Here is a 19,986-nt window from a genome sequence, read left to right as displayed (position 1 = left end):
GCAGAGCATTTAGGTATATCCTCAAGCCTTACTGCATTTCAGCATGGTTAAATGCTTTGCTGAGTAGTGCTGAGGTTCAGTATGTGCTAAGATGGAAACAAAAGCAGAACTGCCTCTCCCAGCATCATCAGAATGTCAGATTTCCAAATGGAAATTTGCAGTGGAGGGACGTGTAGTTGATGCACATAGATATTTTATTTTTTTTTTTAGAGAAAAGAAAGCAAATAGCTGACCTGTTCAGCTCATTCCTCATCTTCTGCCAATGGTAGCAACCTTTACGTGACTCATGCACGTGCACAAAGTGTGTGCAATCTATATTCTTGAAATAACCATCACCCCCTCAGGAAGGTGCAAATCCTGACTCTGCAGCAGTTGCATAGATGAATGATGTAATACTGATCTAAAATGAACAGAAAGCAAAAGCAAAATAAAACCCTTCAGTATGCTAAGTTGCATGCTGTTATAGATTGAGTAACTACAACCTCATTCACAGAAGGTAAAAAATTACTTTGTGGTGGGAAGTTTACTCCTATACATAACTACAGGATTTTTAACTATATCTTTTAATTAATTTTGTGCTCACCCCTGCTTCACTTGTGCACTACTCTTCCCTTAATCTTTAAATACTGTATTGTCGGCATATTGTTCCATCTGCCCAGTAACAGTGCCTTGCCAAATGTCACCTTTTATTCAGGTACTACAGATTTTTTTTTAATGAATAATGTCACATTTCCAAGCACGCTTGCCCTTCTCTGAAGCTTTCTATTGTTAGTCTTTAGTAAGGTTTCTCTGGGAATCTTTAAAGGAATGAGGAAATATCATGTTGTCTAGTCTCCACTAGTATCTAGTGTCCACTAGTCTCCACTTCAGGTCCTCCATCAAATCCTTGGATTGCAAACCGATTGAATGATAATCAATGAACAGAGTATCTTAGACATTGGAAACTTCAATGGTTTTGTGCCCAGTCTTGGAGTCACCTGTACATCTGCTGAGATGTCCATTCTGTTTTGAAAGTTCTTGTGGTAGAGCAGGAGTAACCTAGTCATGTTTTCCTCCTCCCACTAGTGAGTTAGAAACTTGCAGTACTGCATGTGGGTTGTCAATTAGCATTATCTCCATTTGTTTTAGATCCAGACAGGCGATCTGTTTCAACAATGAACCTTTCGAAACATGTTGATCCAGTCATTAACAAGCGGCTCTCCTCCTCATCTGCAACATTACTAAATTCTCCAGACAGAGGTACAGTTTCAAAGGAAAAAAAAAAAAAAGCAAGAAAGAATGTTCTATATTGATGTGTTACTTTGCACATAAAACAAGCTTCTGAAGTCATTTTCTGCACTTCATCTTAGTGAGAGAGAAAAGACTTCAAATGTGAGAAGTAAATGGTTGAACATTTTTTCCTGTGAGAAGAAATGCCTATTTCTTGTTTTTTAAAACAAGAGAACTTACCTAAACAATCTAACTTTAGCAAATGGTAAAAGCAGTGCTTCTGTCAGGTTTTTAGTAAATGAGGTACAACTATCGAAAGAATACATCGCTCAATAGTGCATGCAATCATGTGCAAACTTTTATTTGCATTAGGCCATTTTGTCATTACTTTGTTTTCCTTTCTTCTTTGGCAGTAGTTCTTGAATACCTAAGAACATGTTGCATGAAGCTTTCAAGTAATTATTTTATTACCATTTCTGATAATTTTTCTTGAAGAGGTATGGGTGCTTTTCATATGGTCTGTTTATTGACTTTTTGTGTCCAGTTACTTTTCAGAGATTGCTTTATTTCAGTGTATGTTTTTCATGTTTGCAACTCTGCACAAATGATAAACAGCTTTTAAAAATTAGCATAGCTGAATTGCTGCCTCTGTTCTGAGGATTTATGAGATTGAGGCATTGAGCTTAAAGGAGTTTTACAAAAGAATGTCTCTTGTATAACTTGTGCAAAGAGCCTTATGGAAAAGTATTCATGAGGGATTTTTTTGTCCTCAACTGAAAGTGAGAAGTTCTGTCCCATTTCAGTCCAGAAAGATGCATGTTTTAAAAACATTTTTTTAGAATGGAACTTTGATTATATTGCACAACTGATTGGTAGACATCATTATTTGTGTGTCTAACTAAGTGCATGTTTTATATGCATGCTTGTACGCGTGCATCTGGTTTACTTGACGAGTCACGTTAATCTTAGTGGGCTGACCTATTTGTAGAGTCAGGGTAACTTATGAAAAATATGGCATTATATTAGGAAATAACTTAATCCAAAAGTCCAATAATTTTTTTTCTAAATATTGAAATCCAGTAAGTTTTAATTTAATTAGCTTTCCAGGTACATATATATTTTTCCACATATATTTTCCTGTTCTTTGCCAGGGGATGCTCCTTTGAGGAAGGATCTAGGAGGGATGGGGAGAAAAGAGCATGAGGCATTAAATATAAATTATAATCTCTTATGGAGTGTTAGAGATTTTGTGATAGTTTCTGCCACCAGTTTAAAATTCAGGAGAAGTTAGACGCGATAGTAAGTGGTCTAGAGGTGAGGAAAGGGAAGAAATACTGAAGTGATTGCCAACTATCAAAATTTTTAAATGTTGAGGCATTCTTTGCTTGGCATATTAATTAAGACAGCACAGAACTCTTTGGAAGTCTCTTGTGTCTTTCATGGCCTTCAAGACAAAAAGCAAATACAAGCACTAGAAATACCCTCTTCCTTGTGCAAACTCGTATACCTAAATCTAGCTGAGCATGAATCTGGAGAAGTGCCATTCATCTCTCTAGTTGCCTCAACATCTTAAGGCAAATGCTTAAAGGAGGGCTCCCTGTTTCTCCTTCCAGAGGGCACCCAATCACACTTTGTCTGTAATACATACTCCTACCTGCAAAACAGTGAGCTGGAGATGAGGATCATGCAAGCTTACCTTAAGTGGCTTATACCTGTCATCAAGAACACGTCTTCTATTAAGCAGCACCTTTTTACCATTTGAAGGACAGGTTTTTTGGGGCAGAAGTGGGGGAGGGGGATGCGTAGTAGAGGGGGAGAAGAGAGGCAAAAGACAAGAGTTTTCAGTAACTAATTGCATAAAAGACTGGTTAATTAATTTTCAAGTGTAAGAGTACTATATAGCTTTTAATCACAATTTTACAATCAAGCAGCTAAAACAGGGTTCTCATGCTTTTATGTTAGTGGTACAGATCTGAGTAGTTGAAACTGTAACGAAACATGAGCACGCATATTCAAACAGAGAAAGCTGCTGTTGACCAAAAAAATGTTCGTAATTGTGCTTTTTAAGGAAAGCTTTAGCAAGTGGATAACACTTCCTTGGTTTTGTAAAGCAAAACTTAGGTATGTGCCACCTCCTCTCTGCGGTGCTTTTACTTTCATACAGGTGGTGGTCTTAATCACAGCATCGCCTTTGTTTGCCACCTTTATAGAAGAAATTCAGGATCTCTAGCATTGTTTCCTGTTGAAGGAGAATCTAAGCATAGAGTAGGTTTTCCCCATCTATACTTAACTGTTTGTGGCTCTGTATGAGCTAACACCGCTGTTGGTGAGTCTCATTTGTGGTGCTCATCAGGAGACCTGTTAAATCCCTGCCTCCCATCTGTTCCTAGAACTAATCAGATGTTGCTGTTTGCTTACTTGCAATTTATTCTGCTGCTGCTAAGATAACTTTCCAGTGTTCAGTTAGTATATCCTGAAGACAAATACAGATTATTGTAATCAATTTACTGTTGCCAGCTCCCTGGGACTTTGTGTGGTTTTCAGTTACAAGTTAGGCTATAAATATTTCCTGTAATCTGTTTAAACTAACCTGCTTGTAGCTGGGCGTAGAGGTACTTGCACCAGCAACCCTATCACAAATGTGCTTCCTGTGTGAAAACAAGGAGCAAACAGCTGTATGAGTGATAGCCTAACACAACATGAGAACAAAAAATATCCCTTGCCTGTCAGATAGTTTGAAGGACTAAATCTTGTAAACATGACCATAAGGCATTACAAGCAGAGTAAGAAAAAAAAATTGACCATATTGTTTTAAAGTCAGTCTTATTATTTTGTAAATGCTCTTTGTTTTGGATTCACTTTGCTTCAGTGTGAATCAGACACCAAAGTTGTTCAAACCATTTAGGTGTTCATTCTCTTGTACTCGAAACTCAGTGGGCAAAAGCTTATTTGCCTGCTCTGGGTTAATGGTGATGCTAATGATTGTTAGAATATATATTGAAAGTGTCAAATATGCTGCTTTTCAGGGAGCTGTGGGTTTGGAAAAATCATTATGTCGTGACCTTGATCCACAAAGCCTAGATGCATTTAAATGAACTCTCATCTAAAGACATTTTAGAGATTTAGGGAGAATACTCCAAGCTCCTGACTAAAACTTATTTTGTTACCTCTAAACCAGGCCTATAGCTTATATGGAGAAGAGAGTTTTTGTTGGTCTCTCTTACCTCATTGTTGGTACATATCAACTAGCTTGCTCCTGAGCCCTACCTCAGTGCTGGCAGTTGGATGCTGTGGGCGCGTGATTGGTTCCAGTAGATGGATGTAAACTCCCCTGTGTTAGGCGCAAAGAGAAGTGAGAATGGAACCTTATGCACCTTTACGGCAAATGACATGAGATAGGTGAGACATGGCATTTTAGTGTTCTAAGTCATCATCAGCCTCCTAGCTATGTCCTCTTACTGTTTCATCTCTGGGGCCTCATGTGTAAGGTCTGTGGCTGGCCCACGGGGCCATACGACATCGTGACATTTACTTCTTGGCTGTTTACAGCTGTACAGCTGAACTCCAATAAATTGATAGTATATATAATACTACTGATCTGTTGGCCTTAAATTTCAGGGATTACTTTCTGAAGTTATATGATCATTGTGTTAAATTATAGTTGAAGAGTTTCTCCATACTTGTGCATGTGAGCCTCACCTAAAGTAAAGCTGGGGACCACAAAACAATAATCTGTTGTCTTGCAACAGGAGCTTTAAACACTGATCATAGCGAGCAATGGTGCCTGGAGGAGAAAGGAAGCAAAGATTTTTACTGTTATTGCATCCAGTTTAATGGTAGTTCCGTGATTTTTCTTCATTCTTAAATTACAAGCCTAATGATAATACATGTGCTGTAATGGAGGTCTCTATAGGGTATTTTGTGTGTCTGTATAATCTGTACCAATGCAAAATGGAATCGTTAATCACAAATAGCTCTGGCAGTAGTGCATTGTTCAAGGACACTTATCCAAATAGCCTGCTGTGTTCGAGTCCTATATTTCTATAGTAATGCCCCTTACTGAGTTAGCAGAATTTAGGGGAGCAATTTGAGAAGTGAAATACAGCACTGGCAGTGGATTAGACAATTAGATTTTCGTAGGATGAGATTGAGATTGGCCCCTCTTTTCATGGGGCTCAGCATGGAGTAGATTAAAGAGAGATTCAGAGTTTATGGCTGTTAGAAGTGATGGATCTCTGCCTTTAAAAATGCAAATTAATCTCAAGTTTATTGCAGCCAGTCACTTCAATGAATGTTTTAGAGGCTGAGCCTCATAAATTCGAGATGCGGTTTTGTTGCTGTAAATGCCAAACTAAGCAAATGGATCCTGAGATATAAGAAGACGTGATTTCACTTGCAACATCAAGATTATTGCTGTGGTCTAAGCTTATTAAAACGAACAACTATGGGAACTGGTTGAATGTTTTTTCTGTCATGTTCATTATAATACAATTTCTTGTGTCAGAGTATCAAAGAAACATCTAGTCCAATATAAAAAGATAACTTACAGGGCTCTTCTGGTTACTACTCCAGCAATATTGATGTTTAAATAGTATTTTTAAAGAGGTAAAGAAATTTTGCAAAGGAATGCATTGACAAGCTAAATTTGCATTAGGCAATATTGGGAAAAGAAAGGCAAGGGAGTGATTACAACCAGGTCAATGTGTAGTGTGTTTTCAAAAGAGACTCAAGTGCAAGAAAATGGCTGTTATTACTGGTCTGTGTTGAAAATTATCGTTAGCAGGATTTTTAACAGACAATTAATGATCAAAGGTACTTACTGTATTCTGTGGCTTTATGTATTACTGAGACAACTGTAGCTGCTGAGCTTGGTATCTGCAGTTGAGGTGTATTGTAAACTTTTACGATGGTTTGACAAAACCTTTCTTTGACACAGCAGCTTGCTTTCTGGGTTTATTGTTTGGGTTTTTTTCTAGCTAGGCTGGCAGACTCTGGAAGGTGTTTTAGTAATTGGTCTTTTTTGTAACTAGAAGGCTGTATACCTTATGTACAGAAAGAGCTCGGGAGACAAACATCTCTGTCAAAATCTATGTTTAGGAATGGCAACTGCTATCCTAGTACAAAAGTTATCCTTACTAATAAAGAATATGGCATATGTGCGAAACATCAGTATCAATTTGATAACAATTTGCTGTAATGCCACAGGCAGCAATGCAAATCACATATTCAGATACATATGTTCCTATAGGAATTCCTCTACTAAAATGAGGTGAGAATAAAATGCAAAACACTGAATGATTTGTATGCTTTTGATCTCTGAAGGACAGGTTCAAGATTTTCATGGTATGTAGTAGCAAGGAGATAATACTAATACTTCTGCGGCGTGTAGTTATTGGTGAAGTGTTTGATCTAACTTCTTGCTTATATGGTGCATGTTCAGCTCGCCGCCTACAGCTCAGTCCATGGGAGAGCAGCATCGTTAACAGGCTTCTGACGCCCACTCACTCATTCCTGGCCCGAAGTAAAAGCACAGCTGCATTGTCTGGAGATGCAGGTAAACCTAGAAGAACAGAGGCTTCATGTCTCAGCCACTTATTTTTCCACATTCCATGTGGGGTGTTGTAAAGTTATTGATCTAATTGTAAGTATATGATAGCATCCCAGGATGACCTTGAATGTCTGTGATTGCAGTGCATGACAGCATGAAAGCTTGTTTGTACACTTGTTTGCTGTGCCTCTTTATCTTTCTCTCACCACCTCTTTCTTAATTTCTTTTGCCGTGTTTTTAATGCAATAAATTAATACAACACACAGGGCAACAATTTCATGCATTCTCTGGCTGTTTAAGGAAATTCCCACAGTGCTGTAAAGAGTTTATTCAGCATATCCATTGCTATAAGGTTGTGAGCTGCATCCTGCAAAACCAGTTTCACTCTGTATAAGGGTACTTCCCACATGGAACACATTATGCTTGAAGAATGGTAAGCCGTGGTTGCAGTGGATTTAATAGCACGTGAACTTAAAGGTGCAGGTTTGGTGAGGTTGCAGAAGTTCACTGCTAACCCCAGAACGGTCTAATGTACTACTTAAGGGAAGAATTAGCATGCAGAAATGTGAAAATATTGCTAGGTGGTAACTTAGATCCCAGGCAAAACTGCATTCCAGAGGCAAACAGGCCATACTTGCTTATCATGTGTTTTAGGCAGGTGACAGCTGCCTCTTCTTTTATTATAGGATGCTTTATGATGATGCACTGGGGAATTTACTGTTCCAATAGCAGGTTGCTGTACGTACAGAGTGTTTAAGTGTAGACAAGTCTTTCCTGTCTGATATAGATGGTATTTTTATTCTAATTAAAGGACATAGAAGGTAAGAAGGAATAGAGATCTGCTCAGATTACTTTTAAAGAAGCTTTCACTTAAGAACTCTTATAACTAATTAGGCTGCAGTACATTTCCACAAGGGTAGCACTGTAGCAACTAAAGCATGGATTATATTCTGCAAACAGTGGAATTAACAAGTATAAAATTCCTTATCACTCTTCACAAGCAACACCTTATAAAACAAATACTTAATACTATCTACCAAGCAGGATTTTGGAAATTCAGCTCTTCATTAGTTGAGAAAGCAGTGACTTAATTTTTGTTAGCAGTTACTTTACTCGAAGAAGCATGAGGTTGGTTTTTTTTTTTTGTGACTGCTGTTTATGCTATGCAATAAGCTCTAAACTGAGTAGAATATTGAGGAAGATTGCAAATAGCAATAATGACTGATTTATCAGTCATCGGTCTGAGGTAATTCCCCTGGAATCCGTTTCCTGTGCTAACTGGAACTGTACCACCCAGAAGAATAATCCATCTGCTCATTGTTTTCCAGGTATTATTCTTCAGGAGCAATAACTGCAGTCTCTTCATGCAGGATACTTCCTGGAGGTTAATGATCAGGTGGTGGTAATGGCTCACAGCTGTGCTCTGAGCGCTCAGCTCATCACAGCCTGTCATTATTCCCTAGAAAATTACCCTGCCCTTTGGCAATAAAGATAAATTATAATGCGAAACAATCAAAATCAAATTAAGTATAGATTGACATCCTTAAATTTTAAGTCAGCTATTAGGGACATCCAGGATAAGACTACATCTGGATCTTTTCTAAATAACCTGACAAAATCAAAATGTTTTTTAAATAACTCTCCAGAAGCTCCTCTGAATAAATGTAATCCTGTTGGTACAGGATTCACTGGGAGTGCTTCCTAAAGCATTGTTTGGCAACATCGCAAATGGAAACAAGCTGCTTGTTGTTTTAGTACTTATGATGTCATCCTTGGTGCTAACTTCAGATAATCAGTGTGCAGCAAGAGAACTGATTCACAGAGGGTGGGAATGACATAGATTATAAGCTGATTAAAACATATAGTGCCACTGCATCCTATCTGGTTTAGATACACTTAACCAAAAAATATATATCTACAAATAAACCCCTCTGTTTTCTTTTTTCTTGGATTTTTTTTTAAGTCAATCATCTTCTTACACCTCATTAAACAAATTTCTGTAAATTATAAGGTAGGCATGAGCAACCTTGTTGTGATGCTTACATGAGCCTCTCTTCATTCACAATGTTAATCTCTTGGTGCAGGAGAATTTGCAGCGTTAGTACTGTTAAGTCTATGAGCTCTTCCTGTAACAGCAGCTGTGCAGTTCTAAGACTGGAAGAATTAACTGTATGTTGAACTGCGTTCCTTGAAGTGTATTCAGAGAGGGTTCTACAGGCAAAAAACTTTGTATTTTTTTCTTTTACTAAGGAAACTGAGGATGTAGTTACCTTTTCCCTTTTTTTTTTTTTTTTAAATAAAAGGGGATCAGAGAGATACCATATAGAAGCTCTAATTTTCCTTCAAAAAACACACTGAATAATAATCATGCTAAGACTATATTAAATGACCAGGAAAGAGAAACAGGAGCAGACAAATAAAACTCTGCAGTAAGAACCTAGATTTTTTCCCAGTTGTTGTCTTTAGTTATATTAGGAAAAAGTCAAAAAATATTTGCTGTAAAAAATTCCCCATGACATGTTTTGTGGTGTTACAGGTCTCTTTGAATATGTAATCAGAACACTGTTTATCTGGTTACTTGCCAATGTTAATAATGTTTGTCCTTGTGCAAACCAAGGGAAGCTGCCATCCCATTTACTTATTCTCATAGCAATAACCAGGTTGATCTGTTGGTTTTAGCCTGCTTTTTGTAGTGTGTGAAATAGTTTGGTCTTGAGAATGCATTTGAGTCAGCTGCTATTGTAGCATCATAAAGAAATATTAGAAGTTCTTATGTGGCTGGGCTTTATATATTCCTTAAAGAGGGATTTTTTTAAAACGCATCACTTTTTAAAAATTGTAGACAGCAATTTCATTGATTTCCTAGAGGAAACTATTTTGTGTTGTTAATGTTTTGATCTTTGTGTGTATGTCTGTCTATTTTCCTCCCTTTCCAAGACCAATTAATAGACATTCTGATTTTAGTTTGATTGTTTTCTATTCCAAATGTAGTTGAAACTCATGTCAATGCGTAAACTAAGATAGTCAGTCAAGACCAGTCGTTGTGTCCGCTGCTTTTTCAGAACCACCAGTTGTATAAGAAATTAACAGAAAAACATTGTTACTTTCTGCTACCCAGTTAGGTGGCGTACTTCTTAAAATTATTTCAAAAAATTTATTTGTTCACAAATGGAAAAGTATATGAGTGCCTATAGCAATTGTATCACTACTATACTTGTGGCCAAGCTAGTGTATCAAATGGTGGTTCTGACTTGTGAATTAATTGTTCTTTTCTGTATTAATACCTTCTTTCTTTTCTGTCTTTCTCTGTTTCTGTTCCTGCTGGCTTTCTTCTGTCAATTCTCCAATGCTGCTCTATAATTAAAATTAATAAATAACAAAACCAACCAACACCGTAGTTATCCCAATTTGTCCCCGTTCAGCATCTTGCAGCCCCATCAGTCCTCTGTCCTACAAGACCATGAACTGTAGGAATCCAGGAGACCGAGCAAAACTTTATGCCTCTACTGATGCTGTTGGACGTAGGAGAACAACACATCTTGCAGGGGTAAGCATGACAGTTGTACATAGGTTAGCATCTTATGCCGTGACCACCTGATTGCGTTGCTTTTTAGAACAGGAGTGGTTGCAAGGATACTTGACTAAGTCTGATCCTCTCCTCTGCGCTGTGCCCACCCCTTCCGATTTGTTTCACAGTGGCTAGATTTTAAGTGAAATGTACTACATATGTGCTGGCGTGACCTGATTATGAACTAAAGAGTCTGTGTTTGCAGAGTGGCTGCCTTAGGAACAAAGGCAGTCAGTGTGTGTACCGTTTTCTGAAGTGGATTCTTTACTGCTTTTTAAGGCCCAGGCTGGTGTGGCAGCTTTTCCCTCAGTGGGGAGTCTCTTTTTCCCAGCAACCTGCTTTTGCAAAGCCTGTAGAATTTCATATTTTCTGAGGCCTCTAGCAAATACCACTGAACCTCTGGGATAAAGAGAGGGAAAGGCATGCACTCACATATGTCCATATACATAAAAGCATAGAGCACTGTCACTTCAGCTTTACTTTTTTAGGAGACCAGGCTAGTAAGCTTTTCCTCATTGAGAAGGAAGAGCTTGGTTTAAGAGCAGGGTTTGTAACTGAGGCTTCCCACAGAGATCTGTTGCTCATTCTGAATTACTTGGTAGCAGAACTGTGACTGATCTGAGCTTTCAGGGGAAATCAGAGCAGTGTGATGTAGGCAGACTGAATTTATATTGATGCAGCTCCAAGCCAACGGAATGCAGTGAGCTCCACTTCAGATATCATTTGCTGAACCGGAGTTATATTTTCCCTTGTACTCTACAGCCTGTGTTTGTTTAGAGTGCGAGAATAGTGAAGTCATTTCTGCAAATGATTGTGTAAGGTGTTTTGCATTTTCATTTGGCCTATTGGGCAAAATATCAAGAGGCAGTACTGCTGTTGACATCCTTGGTGGAAGCAGCGTTAACGAAAGTTGCATGAATCATAGCCTGTACTTAATCTTTCAGGCAGACGATAGTATATTGAAGTTAAAGTTTAGACACAGCATTGGGATGTGTCTGTAGAGAGTATGCGCATAGTGCGTTGCAATCTCCAGGGCTATTGGTTTAGCAATTCTTGAGTCTTTCTCAATGTGAGAAATTTGGATTTTTTTTTTTTGTGTTTGTTTGTTTGGGTTTTTTTTATTAAAAAGAAGAAACATTGAGACATGGTGGTGGACAAGTTTTTCCTGTATTGTTAAATGGAGGAAGCATATAGATGCCTAAATTCTGATACATTCCTTTAAACCAATAGTTTTATTAATACAAACCAGAGCTATAACAGAAATGTTTGGGATTTTTAAAAAATATTTTAAAAAGAGGAAATAGCTACCTTGTATAAGAATCAATGGCAGAAACAGATGTCCTGTGGAATCATCCAAGAAAAAGTGGATAGGATAACTGCTGTACCACATTTGAGGGCTTTCAGGGAATCTGTGGTGTTCACGTGTAAGTGTGAAACCAAAAAGCTTGTGCTATATAGGAACTGTGACTAAGCATGAGCCTAGGGGAGGGTGTGTGTGAAAGTGTTTTGCTCTTTCTTCAAGTGAAATCCAGGATTTATGGGGAGCAGTGAATGGTACTTTTGTGGTACTTTTGTCTGCATGAGAAAGTCTCTGCAAATAAACCCATTAGGCCTCAAGGTAGAAGACAGCACAATTAAGAAGGATTTTTATTGTCAAATGCATTTTTACTGACAAAAACGGTGGCAGATTACAGGAGCTATGTTAATGAACTTTGTTAAATAGACTGTAGGACCTACTAACTCAGCACTGCTTTTTCTCAGCCTACAATCCCTCATCCTTAACTGCGCTTGCTTTGCTTTCTTTAGCCGTGTGAACTCTGGCTTGACTTTGTCTTTTTGTTTGCTGAACTAGACTGACAAAAAAGAAAAGGAGAGAGACCACTTCTCATCCAGCTTTAAAGGAGGTCATTTTTCTTCCAACCCCAATGCTAGATCACCAGCTCCCTCTTCAGTTTGGTAAGCCAAGTACATGCTTATCTGGAGGTCGAGCTTATAGGCAGCTCTGTTCTATTAATTAAAGGAAGAGTGCAGGCTTATTTAGTGATGTAGATGTTTTCTCTGCAACAAAGGAAAGATGGTTCTGATTTTAGAAAAATATTACTACTGCTTTGAGGAAGGGGAAGGAGGAGGAGGATAACTGGTTTCTTCCCTCTTGGCTGGGCTTAGTGCTTACACATCTGGAGAGTTGCAAAGAGAAGCATTTTGCATGAAAGCTAATCAGTTGTTCCAGCAGTCCTACTTGATAGCAAAGAAATAGAGAGGTTATTTTATTTTTAGCTGTTGTAGTTGTAGGAGTGATGTGTAGGTGGTGTCCAGCAGAGCTTGTCTGACAGTGATTGTCACTCTTTGGTTACACAGGCACGCATCAAAGTCTTTGCCTTTTTTGCCTGGCACACCCAAACAGATAACTTCCCCACCTGGTTCCTCCAAAGTTTCCTCTGCTCAAGCACGCCCTCCTTCTCCTGGCAACATCCGGCCAGTCAAAAAAGAGGTCAAGCCTGAGAGTGAGAAGAGAAAACCAGAAAAGGAAGCTGAAAAGGCCACTGAAGAGAGTAAAGGAACTTCAGCAGGTGCTGGAGAATCTGCAAGTCGTGAAGAGCTCACTGTGCAGGCAGAGCTTGTTCAAGGTAAGGAGAGATCCTCTTTGAGGTTAAGGAATGTCAGAGAGTCTCTTATGTTCTTCCTTCCCTTTCTCTGAAACAACTTTCAGCAGTTTTCTGAAGAATTGAGATTAACATTTGATAGAACATTCCTGCAGATATATGTCCATTATGAGGAACTGTAAACAAGTTGAAGCCCTCCTGCTCGTAACAAGCAAATGCTCAGACCTGCCATCTCTGCCCTTTTGTCCCTCACATCATGACACAACTTCTTTTCAAACTGTTCAAGTAGAATAATAATGATCTGAAGACTAGTGGTACAAGAAGCCATCACATAAGGTAGTGTGAGTAGTGAGAATGTCCAGCTCTGCTAGACACTCAGTACAGTTGTGCTGATAACACTGCCACCTTGCCTATTATATTGCAAGAGTGCCACATCATCAGAGAGATTAGTGGGATAAAGTGGAATGCAGAGGAGAGCCAAGGAGGAGAATAAAGAGGAATAGGCAGAATTTTGGGGGGAAAATAAGGTATTAAAAAAAAAAGGCAAAAAATGGATGTTGCCCCCCAAATAAATCCACACCAACCCCAGAAAGCAGAAGAAGATGTACACACTCACAAAATAATGACCATAAAATGTAGGAAGGTCAAAAAGTAAACCTGGAGATGAGAAATGAAGTTTTTTTCTCGCAGATATTTTAGTCCAACATAAATCTGGCATAAACTGTTTGTGTCATAGATGGGGAACAAACGGCCATTGTGATCACTCGGATTCCCAGGACAGGTAACTTAGGATTCTAAATGTAAAATTTTGAGTTATTAATAATCCTACCTTTAACTGCAGGATGTGTAATTGGGGGTTGTTCTGTGAGAAAACCACATATGAATCGATTTCTTTTGTTATACTGAGTTCTGTTACAGTAGTTCCAGTCTGATGCCCAGGTCCTACCCCATGCTGTGCAGCCCCACAAAAAGCTAGTAATAAATGGATGCGTCTGTTGGCCATGGGCATATGAAGAAAATAGAGAATTGCCATGTTAGCATGTGTTTTCACTGCTTTTCTGATAAAACAAAGCAGGCAAAAGCTTAAGGAGAACGCTTCATTTTAAAAGGATTTCAAGGATACCACTGAGATAACTTTGCAAATTTTCACAAGTTGTAGTTCCCCTGTACAAGATGTATACCAGAGAAACATTGTCATGTTTGTTTGTTTAGCTCAGGAGGAAGAGAGGCTTGACTTCTTTGCAGAGCTAGTCGATATTTGAGTTTGTGACAAGGTTTCTTAGTATGGAAATAGGTTATGTGTGATCAAGATATTAAAAAGTGAAGTAGTTTATATTCACAGCAAAGAAACAAGTAGTGAGGAGAGGCAAAAGAGAAGGATACTATAGTCAAAGTGGTGAGCAGCTCTTCAGATTGTGTGTGTGTTGCCAAAACCAGAGTAAATGATGGTTGGGACCAAAGATTGAGACATCAGGCTAAGCATTTTGTGTAGCTTGATGGCTGTGTAGTCACAGGAATCAGGAGGTCAGCAGGTAATGATCACTGATGAAGCTGTGCAATCTTTTGCATGTAAATCTCACATGACTGTACTAATACCAATGAAGTTTTAAAGGTATTTTGGGTGTGCCTGTGCAAGCTTTTGTCATCTTTTTCTGACAGCAGAGCAGGTGCGCATTAAATGGGCTACTTGTTATGCTGACAGCTTCTGCACCTACAGCAAGTGGTGAGCCTCAAGCAGCACAAAGCTGTGCTCCCTTCAAGACTGACAGCCTTGCCTTGGTCCATGTTAATAAATTTAAAAGGGCTGAGCTTTAGGAACTCTGTCATTTATACTGCTTAACTATTACAAAGACTCTCTGGTATGTCTCTGATCCAAGCTGTAATTGCAACCCCACATTTTCTTAACTTCTGTCCCCAGGGCTAGTAAGAGCACAGCTCCAAAGTGCTCCCAAGCTCTAGAGTGATCAAATTACTTCTTTATGTTTGACTATCCTAGATTTTCTGATTTCCCAGCTACACCTTGGAGGTTAGCCCAGGCCTGGACTGTTCCCTACGGGTGGACTGAATACCTGGTTTGGTAATGTGAGAGAATAGTGCTCTGGCTGAGGCTAAACCATGCCAGCTCACCTCAGGGCTTGAGAACAGGCCCTGGCACTCTTTAAATTACTGGTTTAGGTGTTTGAAATCAAGGTGAAAGCCCTGAAGCAGTTACAGAATGAGCTTGCATAGTTTTTACTTGATGGAAGAAGAGAGCAGAGAGTTCAGCAGATTTGAACATTCAGCACACAGAAAGCAGCTGATTTTGTGTTTGTATACATGACAAGGTGTAGGGAGGGGGCAAATCTGGGAAGAAATTTCCATCTTGAAAATTGTTAGTAAGATGAGGAAAATGTTGTAATATAATAAATGTAGATTTAAAATAATCTCCGGGCAGTTCCTGATGGCTTATTTTATATATATATATATATATCTATCTTTCCAGGTTCAGAATCTGATTTTATTAACAGTTCAAAGTCTTGCCTATCCATGTTTGTCTGCATTACCAGATGTGATTACCTTGGGAATGCTTCCTTCACTTAGCTTGCATGTTGGTAATGGTCCCTGCCCTCTAGAGAAAAAAAGTGCTGTTTAGGCACTATAAACCTGTGCAAGAGAATGCCAGGTAAATTTACAGACATGTGAACTAGTGTTTTCCTTGAGAAGAATTTGTAACACCTTCTCTACCACCTGGTGGCCGAAGCTGGTCTTGGATGAAGAGTTGGTATGAAGACACTATTAAGATTTGAACACAAGACATAGTTCACCAATAGCGGCAAAACTTGTTGATAAACTGGGTTCTGGTCCCATGAGTTGCCTCAAGGTGGAGTAGCAGCAAAATTGATGACAATTTGTGTCCTACCCTTATTGCAGATCACTTCAAACAGTTGATGTTTAAGATCACCAACTTGCCAAAAGTGTCTGGCCTGTCACCAAAAAGTCTGGCTCTGCTCTTCAGACATAAACTATCATACACAAGAAAATATAGTATCACAATGCTTTGTTTCTGCTCTCCAGATAGAATTGGGCAAACTTAAGAAATGTGATGGTAGACTTAAGGAGTGTGACTTCTTGTGTCAACATAACTCCTTTTAAGCATCCGTCAGAGTTAATTCTTCTGACCAGAAAAGTTGTCTTAACCTTTCAACTGCAGCTGTTTTCATACATCCTGTAAAAACAAACTTCTCTTAAGGAATATGAACCCCTTACATACAGAAATCCCTTTCTCCTCTGAATTTTTTTGTAAAACCATGTAAGCTTGAAAGGATTTGAGTATTTGAAACTATTTTCTATTCCTTTCAAGAGTGTCATCTTGGCTACTGTGTTCCTACAAACTAGTTTTCCCTTCCCATCTGTTTCAGCAGCCAGCCCACCCCTAACTCCTGCTCTACCAGCTCTTTCTCCACTCTCAGCCACCATAAAGACCCCTGCAGGTACAACCGACCCCGAAGAAGCAACCAGGATGCTGACTGAGAAGAGGCGCCTTGCCCGTGAACAGCGGGAGCGGGAGGAGCAAGAAAGGAGGGAGAGAGAAGAGCTTGAAAGGTGATTCTAAACCTCTGCAGTGGAGAAGATACAATTTTAGCAGCTTTGTAGCAGCTTTTTGTGTACATTCTCTTGCCATATTCTGATATATGAAGCACAGTACTGAAGTGCAGGAAGCCAGGCGTATAGTGTAGAAGTACTAGCATTGCCTTGCAAAGTCTTTATGGACCATAGGGCTTGAGCTTTGGCTCCTACTGAAAGCAGAACAGACAGCTTGGCTTGGCCCAGTTCAGGTGTTTTGATGCTCTTACGAGAGAGATAGCCATGCAACCTTTATCCAGCTGTTCTGCAGTGCTGATGTCTTGGGTCAGGAACCTGGTGGTTGGGGTTTTTCCCTCCTTTTTTAACTTATTATTTTTATGCTTATTTCTTGATGACAGGCAAAAGAAGGAAGAGCTGTCACAGAGGATAGCTGAAGAAAGAGCTCGCAGAGAAGAGGAAGAAGCTCGCAGACAGGAAGAGGAGAAAAAACAAAAGGATGCAGAGGAGGAGAAGGAAAGGGAAGAACGGCTGCGTCGACAGGCAGAAGAGAGAGAACAGAAGGAGAAAGAAGAAATGGAGCGTATTCAGAAACAAGTATGCTCCCCTCCTGGAATTTTTGTACCAGTCTGGCAGCAAAGGGGATGAAGGAGCATCTCTTATGCAACATGTAGATTAAAGGGATATCTAAAATTTAAGTACTATGTATGAAGTTGTCACGCCCTAGATCCATAAGCCACACGCTTGCCTCCAGACCTGACTGGAGGACAGAGCTTCATTTATCTGTGTGGCAATTCAGAGGTTGACAAGGTCACTCTCAGGGTGAAAATAACGAGACATTGGGTGCAAGAGTTACAGGAACAAATCCCAACCTGTTTAGATCACAATCTGACCCCTGAACGCAGACAAGGTCACTCGCACCCGATCTGACATGCACACCATAGGGTAACAGGACAGAGAGACGGAAAGAGAGAGAAGGGAAAAGGAAAGAAATCCCCACATCGATGGGCAGCAGCAGTTCCTCAGGAACACATGGTGGCTGCAGCAGCTTTTTTCGGGCTGTGTGGTCCAAGTTGGTCCAATCAAAGTGATGGTCACGAAAGAGGGAGCGAGGTAGAGGGCTCAGCTGTGTGGTTCCTTGTGAGTTCTTTCATAAGGCCCATCTGGCCAGCCTTCAGACAAAATGTTTAAGGCAAAGGAAGAAACAAAGTCAGGCTTCACTTAAGTGAAAAGGGTTGTAGCGGAGTCCATTCTATATAGCGCTTCAAAGAGTAAAGAGATTTCTTCTTGATTAAAACATGGTTGGGAATTGAGTTTTGTTTTGGTTTTTGTTTGGTTTTTTTTTTGTATTCTCCTGTGCAATTTATTTATTTAGAACAAGTCCTTCCTTTTCCTGATGCATCGTGATGGAAGGATCAGTAGGGTTTTATTGGAGGATTTTAATGAATGGCGTTGTACCAGAGAACTCTTTGTCTCCACAGTTATAGAAAGTATAGATGCCAGGAGAACTAACTCTTCAGAGAGCTGGAGACATAACACTGCTGAATTCTTATCCTACGCCAGATACTGCTTTGTTTGAGATTAGTGAGAAAAGGGGGTTTGATCACTTTATTCAAGCCAAGGAGAACCTTTACCTGGTGCAATCCTGATATCAGAGCAGCTACTTCAAAGACATAATCCTAAATAAATAAAAATACAATTTTTCAAGTGCTTTCATTTTTGATGGGCATTATTGGTTTACCGACTTCAGGAGGGGCTGGAGTAAGCAATTTGGATAGGATTCTTCTCTTCTCACACAAGCTCTTACTTCGTGCATGGACTTTCTTGCCTCCAAAATTCAGCGCTTCAGTATGCATCATAGACATTAGTTTTTTCTTCTGCTATGTAATTAAATGTATGCTTATGAAAATAAGAGTTTAAAGGATTGTGTTAGTGAATATTGCTCAAAAACTGCAATTTTCTGTTTTCAGAAGGTGTATGCTGCTTTCTTGGAATTGCTAAACAGAGGTCCACACTCAGTTTAGCATTCAGAGACAATGCATGGCCAAGATTTTTTTGGATGTTAAAGTTGTAATAAATGAACTGTTGTTGTAGTTCCATTGTACAACACTCACTGTTAAGGAGCAAGGCCTCTCCACAGTAAATTCTAGACAAGTTTTATATTTAATCAAAAAAGCAGGAGTGGAAAGCTTGTGCAAATGTACCTGTGGCTGTTTGTCCTTGTTCTCATTAAGCAATGACTCTGACCATATAAAACATTCTGCTGCTTTTGTTTGACTCTCAAAAAACATCCACACTCAAAACATGAATCTCTTGAATACTTTCCTGGCTGCTCTTTGAATGTTGAAGGTTATGAAGCGTTTTCCTCATTTATCATTTGATGTGCTTTCATGCACATGCCCTGGAAAAGGTACAGAACCAAATATGATGTCCGTTGTTTATTTACGCATCTCTTAGTGCTACATAAAACATGGAGATTAATCAAAAAATGTGCAGTTCAGTCTGAAAAGACTGTTGGTGACTTATAAACCCCAAAAGTGTCTTTTCAAGATGTTCTAGATAGGCATAATTAAGCAGATAACAGTGAAAATCTGTCCTTAAATAGGAAATTATTCCTCACTTCTTTTTCCTTTACCATCAACTCAGAAAGAAGAGGAAGCTCGCCTACGGGAAGAGGCAGAGCGGATTCGCTTAGAACGTGAAAAGCATTTCCAGAGAGAAGAGCAAGAACGCTTGGAAAGGAAGAAGGTAACTCAGTACATGGAAAAAAACTGTAATTCATTTTGTCTTAGCAGTTTGCTTACATTTCAGCTCTAGAAAGTTATCCGTGATAGAAATGTACCCTCAGAAAAGCTGCAGTCCTCATCTGAGTAACCTGAAGTGAAAATGACAGGGAAATTTCCAACTAATAAATAATTCATCTTTTTGCAATAAACAGATACAACTGCTTGTCATTTATCAGCTGTGGCTTGGGAGAGGTATTTTTTAATTAATGCCAGCAAACATTATTTTACCTCTTTACATTTCTTTGTAGAGACTTGAGGAGATCATGAAGAGAACCAGGCGTGTAGAAGCTGTAGATAAGGTCAGTGCTGCTACGTAATATGTGTAAATATTGGGCGTGTTTCACATCTTTAGTGCCATTTTTAATTTACAAAACTGTGCTTTCTTTATAGAAACCCAATGACCAGCAAAATGGACATATATCAAAGACAAATGTTACTGGAGAAGAAGGTATTGTGTTTAACTGTGCCCTGAGCACAACTGGTGAATAAATGCCTACTGAGCACAATAGTTTGAGATACAATTCCGAAATATGGCACACCAATTGCAGTAAAGTAAAACATGAGGGAAGTATAACTGAAGTCTTAGCAAATATTTATTCAGCCTTTCCACATAGGCAGTTAGCCATTACTAAATGGGTCAGCTGTTTTTAGGAACTTAGTCACATTGGTGTTTAATGAGAGAGAGTTGCTTACCAAGTTTAATTATTTGTA

General features: G+C 39.1%; 1 protein-coding gene across 8 annotated transcripts in view; it reads left to right on the top strand.

Annotated features, from left to right (window-relative positions):
- MAP7 (microtubule associated protein 7) overlaps positions 1-19,986 on the top strand; it is a 115,184-nt gene that overhangs the window by 84,662 nt on the left and 10,536 nt on the right. For 5 of the 8 annotated variants that reach the window (XM_069851965.1, XM_069851967.1, XM_069851970.1 and 2 more), the window contains 10 exons: positions 1,129-1,239; positions 6,650-6,763; positions 10,156-10,304; positions 12,178-12,281; positions 12,684-12,952; positions 16,327-16,510; positions 16,891-17,086; positions 19,136-19,237; positions 19,524-19,574; positions 19,666-19,723. In XM_069851965.1, coding sequence (XP_069708066.1) covers positions 1,129-1,239; positions 6,650-6,763; positions 10,156-10,304; positions 12,178-12,281; positions 12,684-12,952; positions 16,327-16,510; positions 16,891-17,086; positions 19,136-19,237; positions 19,524-19,574; positions 19,666-19,723 — 1,338 coding nt within the window. The remainder of the gene's footprint in view (positions 1-1,128; positions 1,240-6,649; positions 6,764-10,155; positions 10,305-12,177; positions 12,282-12,683; positions 12,953-16,326; positions 16,511-16,890; positions 17,087-19,135; positions 19,238-19,523; positions 19,575-19,665; positions 19,724-19,986) is intronic. The other 3 variants (XM_069851968.1, XM_069851971.1, XM_069851966.1) reach the window with 2 other exon arrangements.

This window comes from Phaenicophaeus curvirostris, chromosome 2 (genome assembly GCF_032191515.1).
Source record: "Phaenicophaeus curvirostris isolate KB17595 chromosome 2, BPBGC_Pcur_1.0, whole genome shotgun sequence".
In the NCBI taxonomy this organism is placed as follows: domain Eukaryota; kingdom Metazoa; phylum Chordata; class Aves; order Cuculiformes; family Cuculidae; genus Phaenicophaeus; species Phaenicophaeus curvirostris.
Note: the sequence above shows the minus strand (reverse complement) of the source record. Positions and strands in the feature narration are given on the sequence as shown.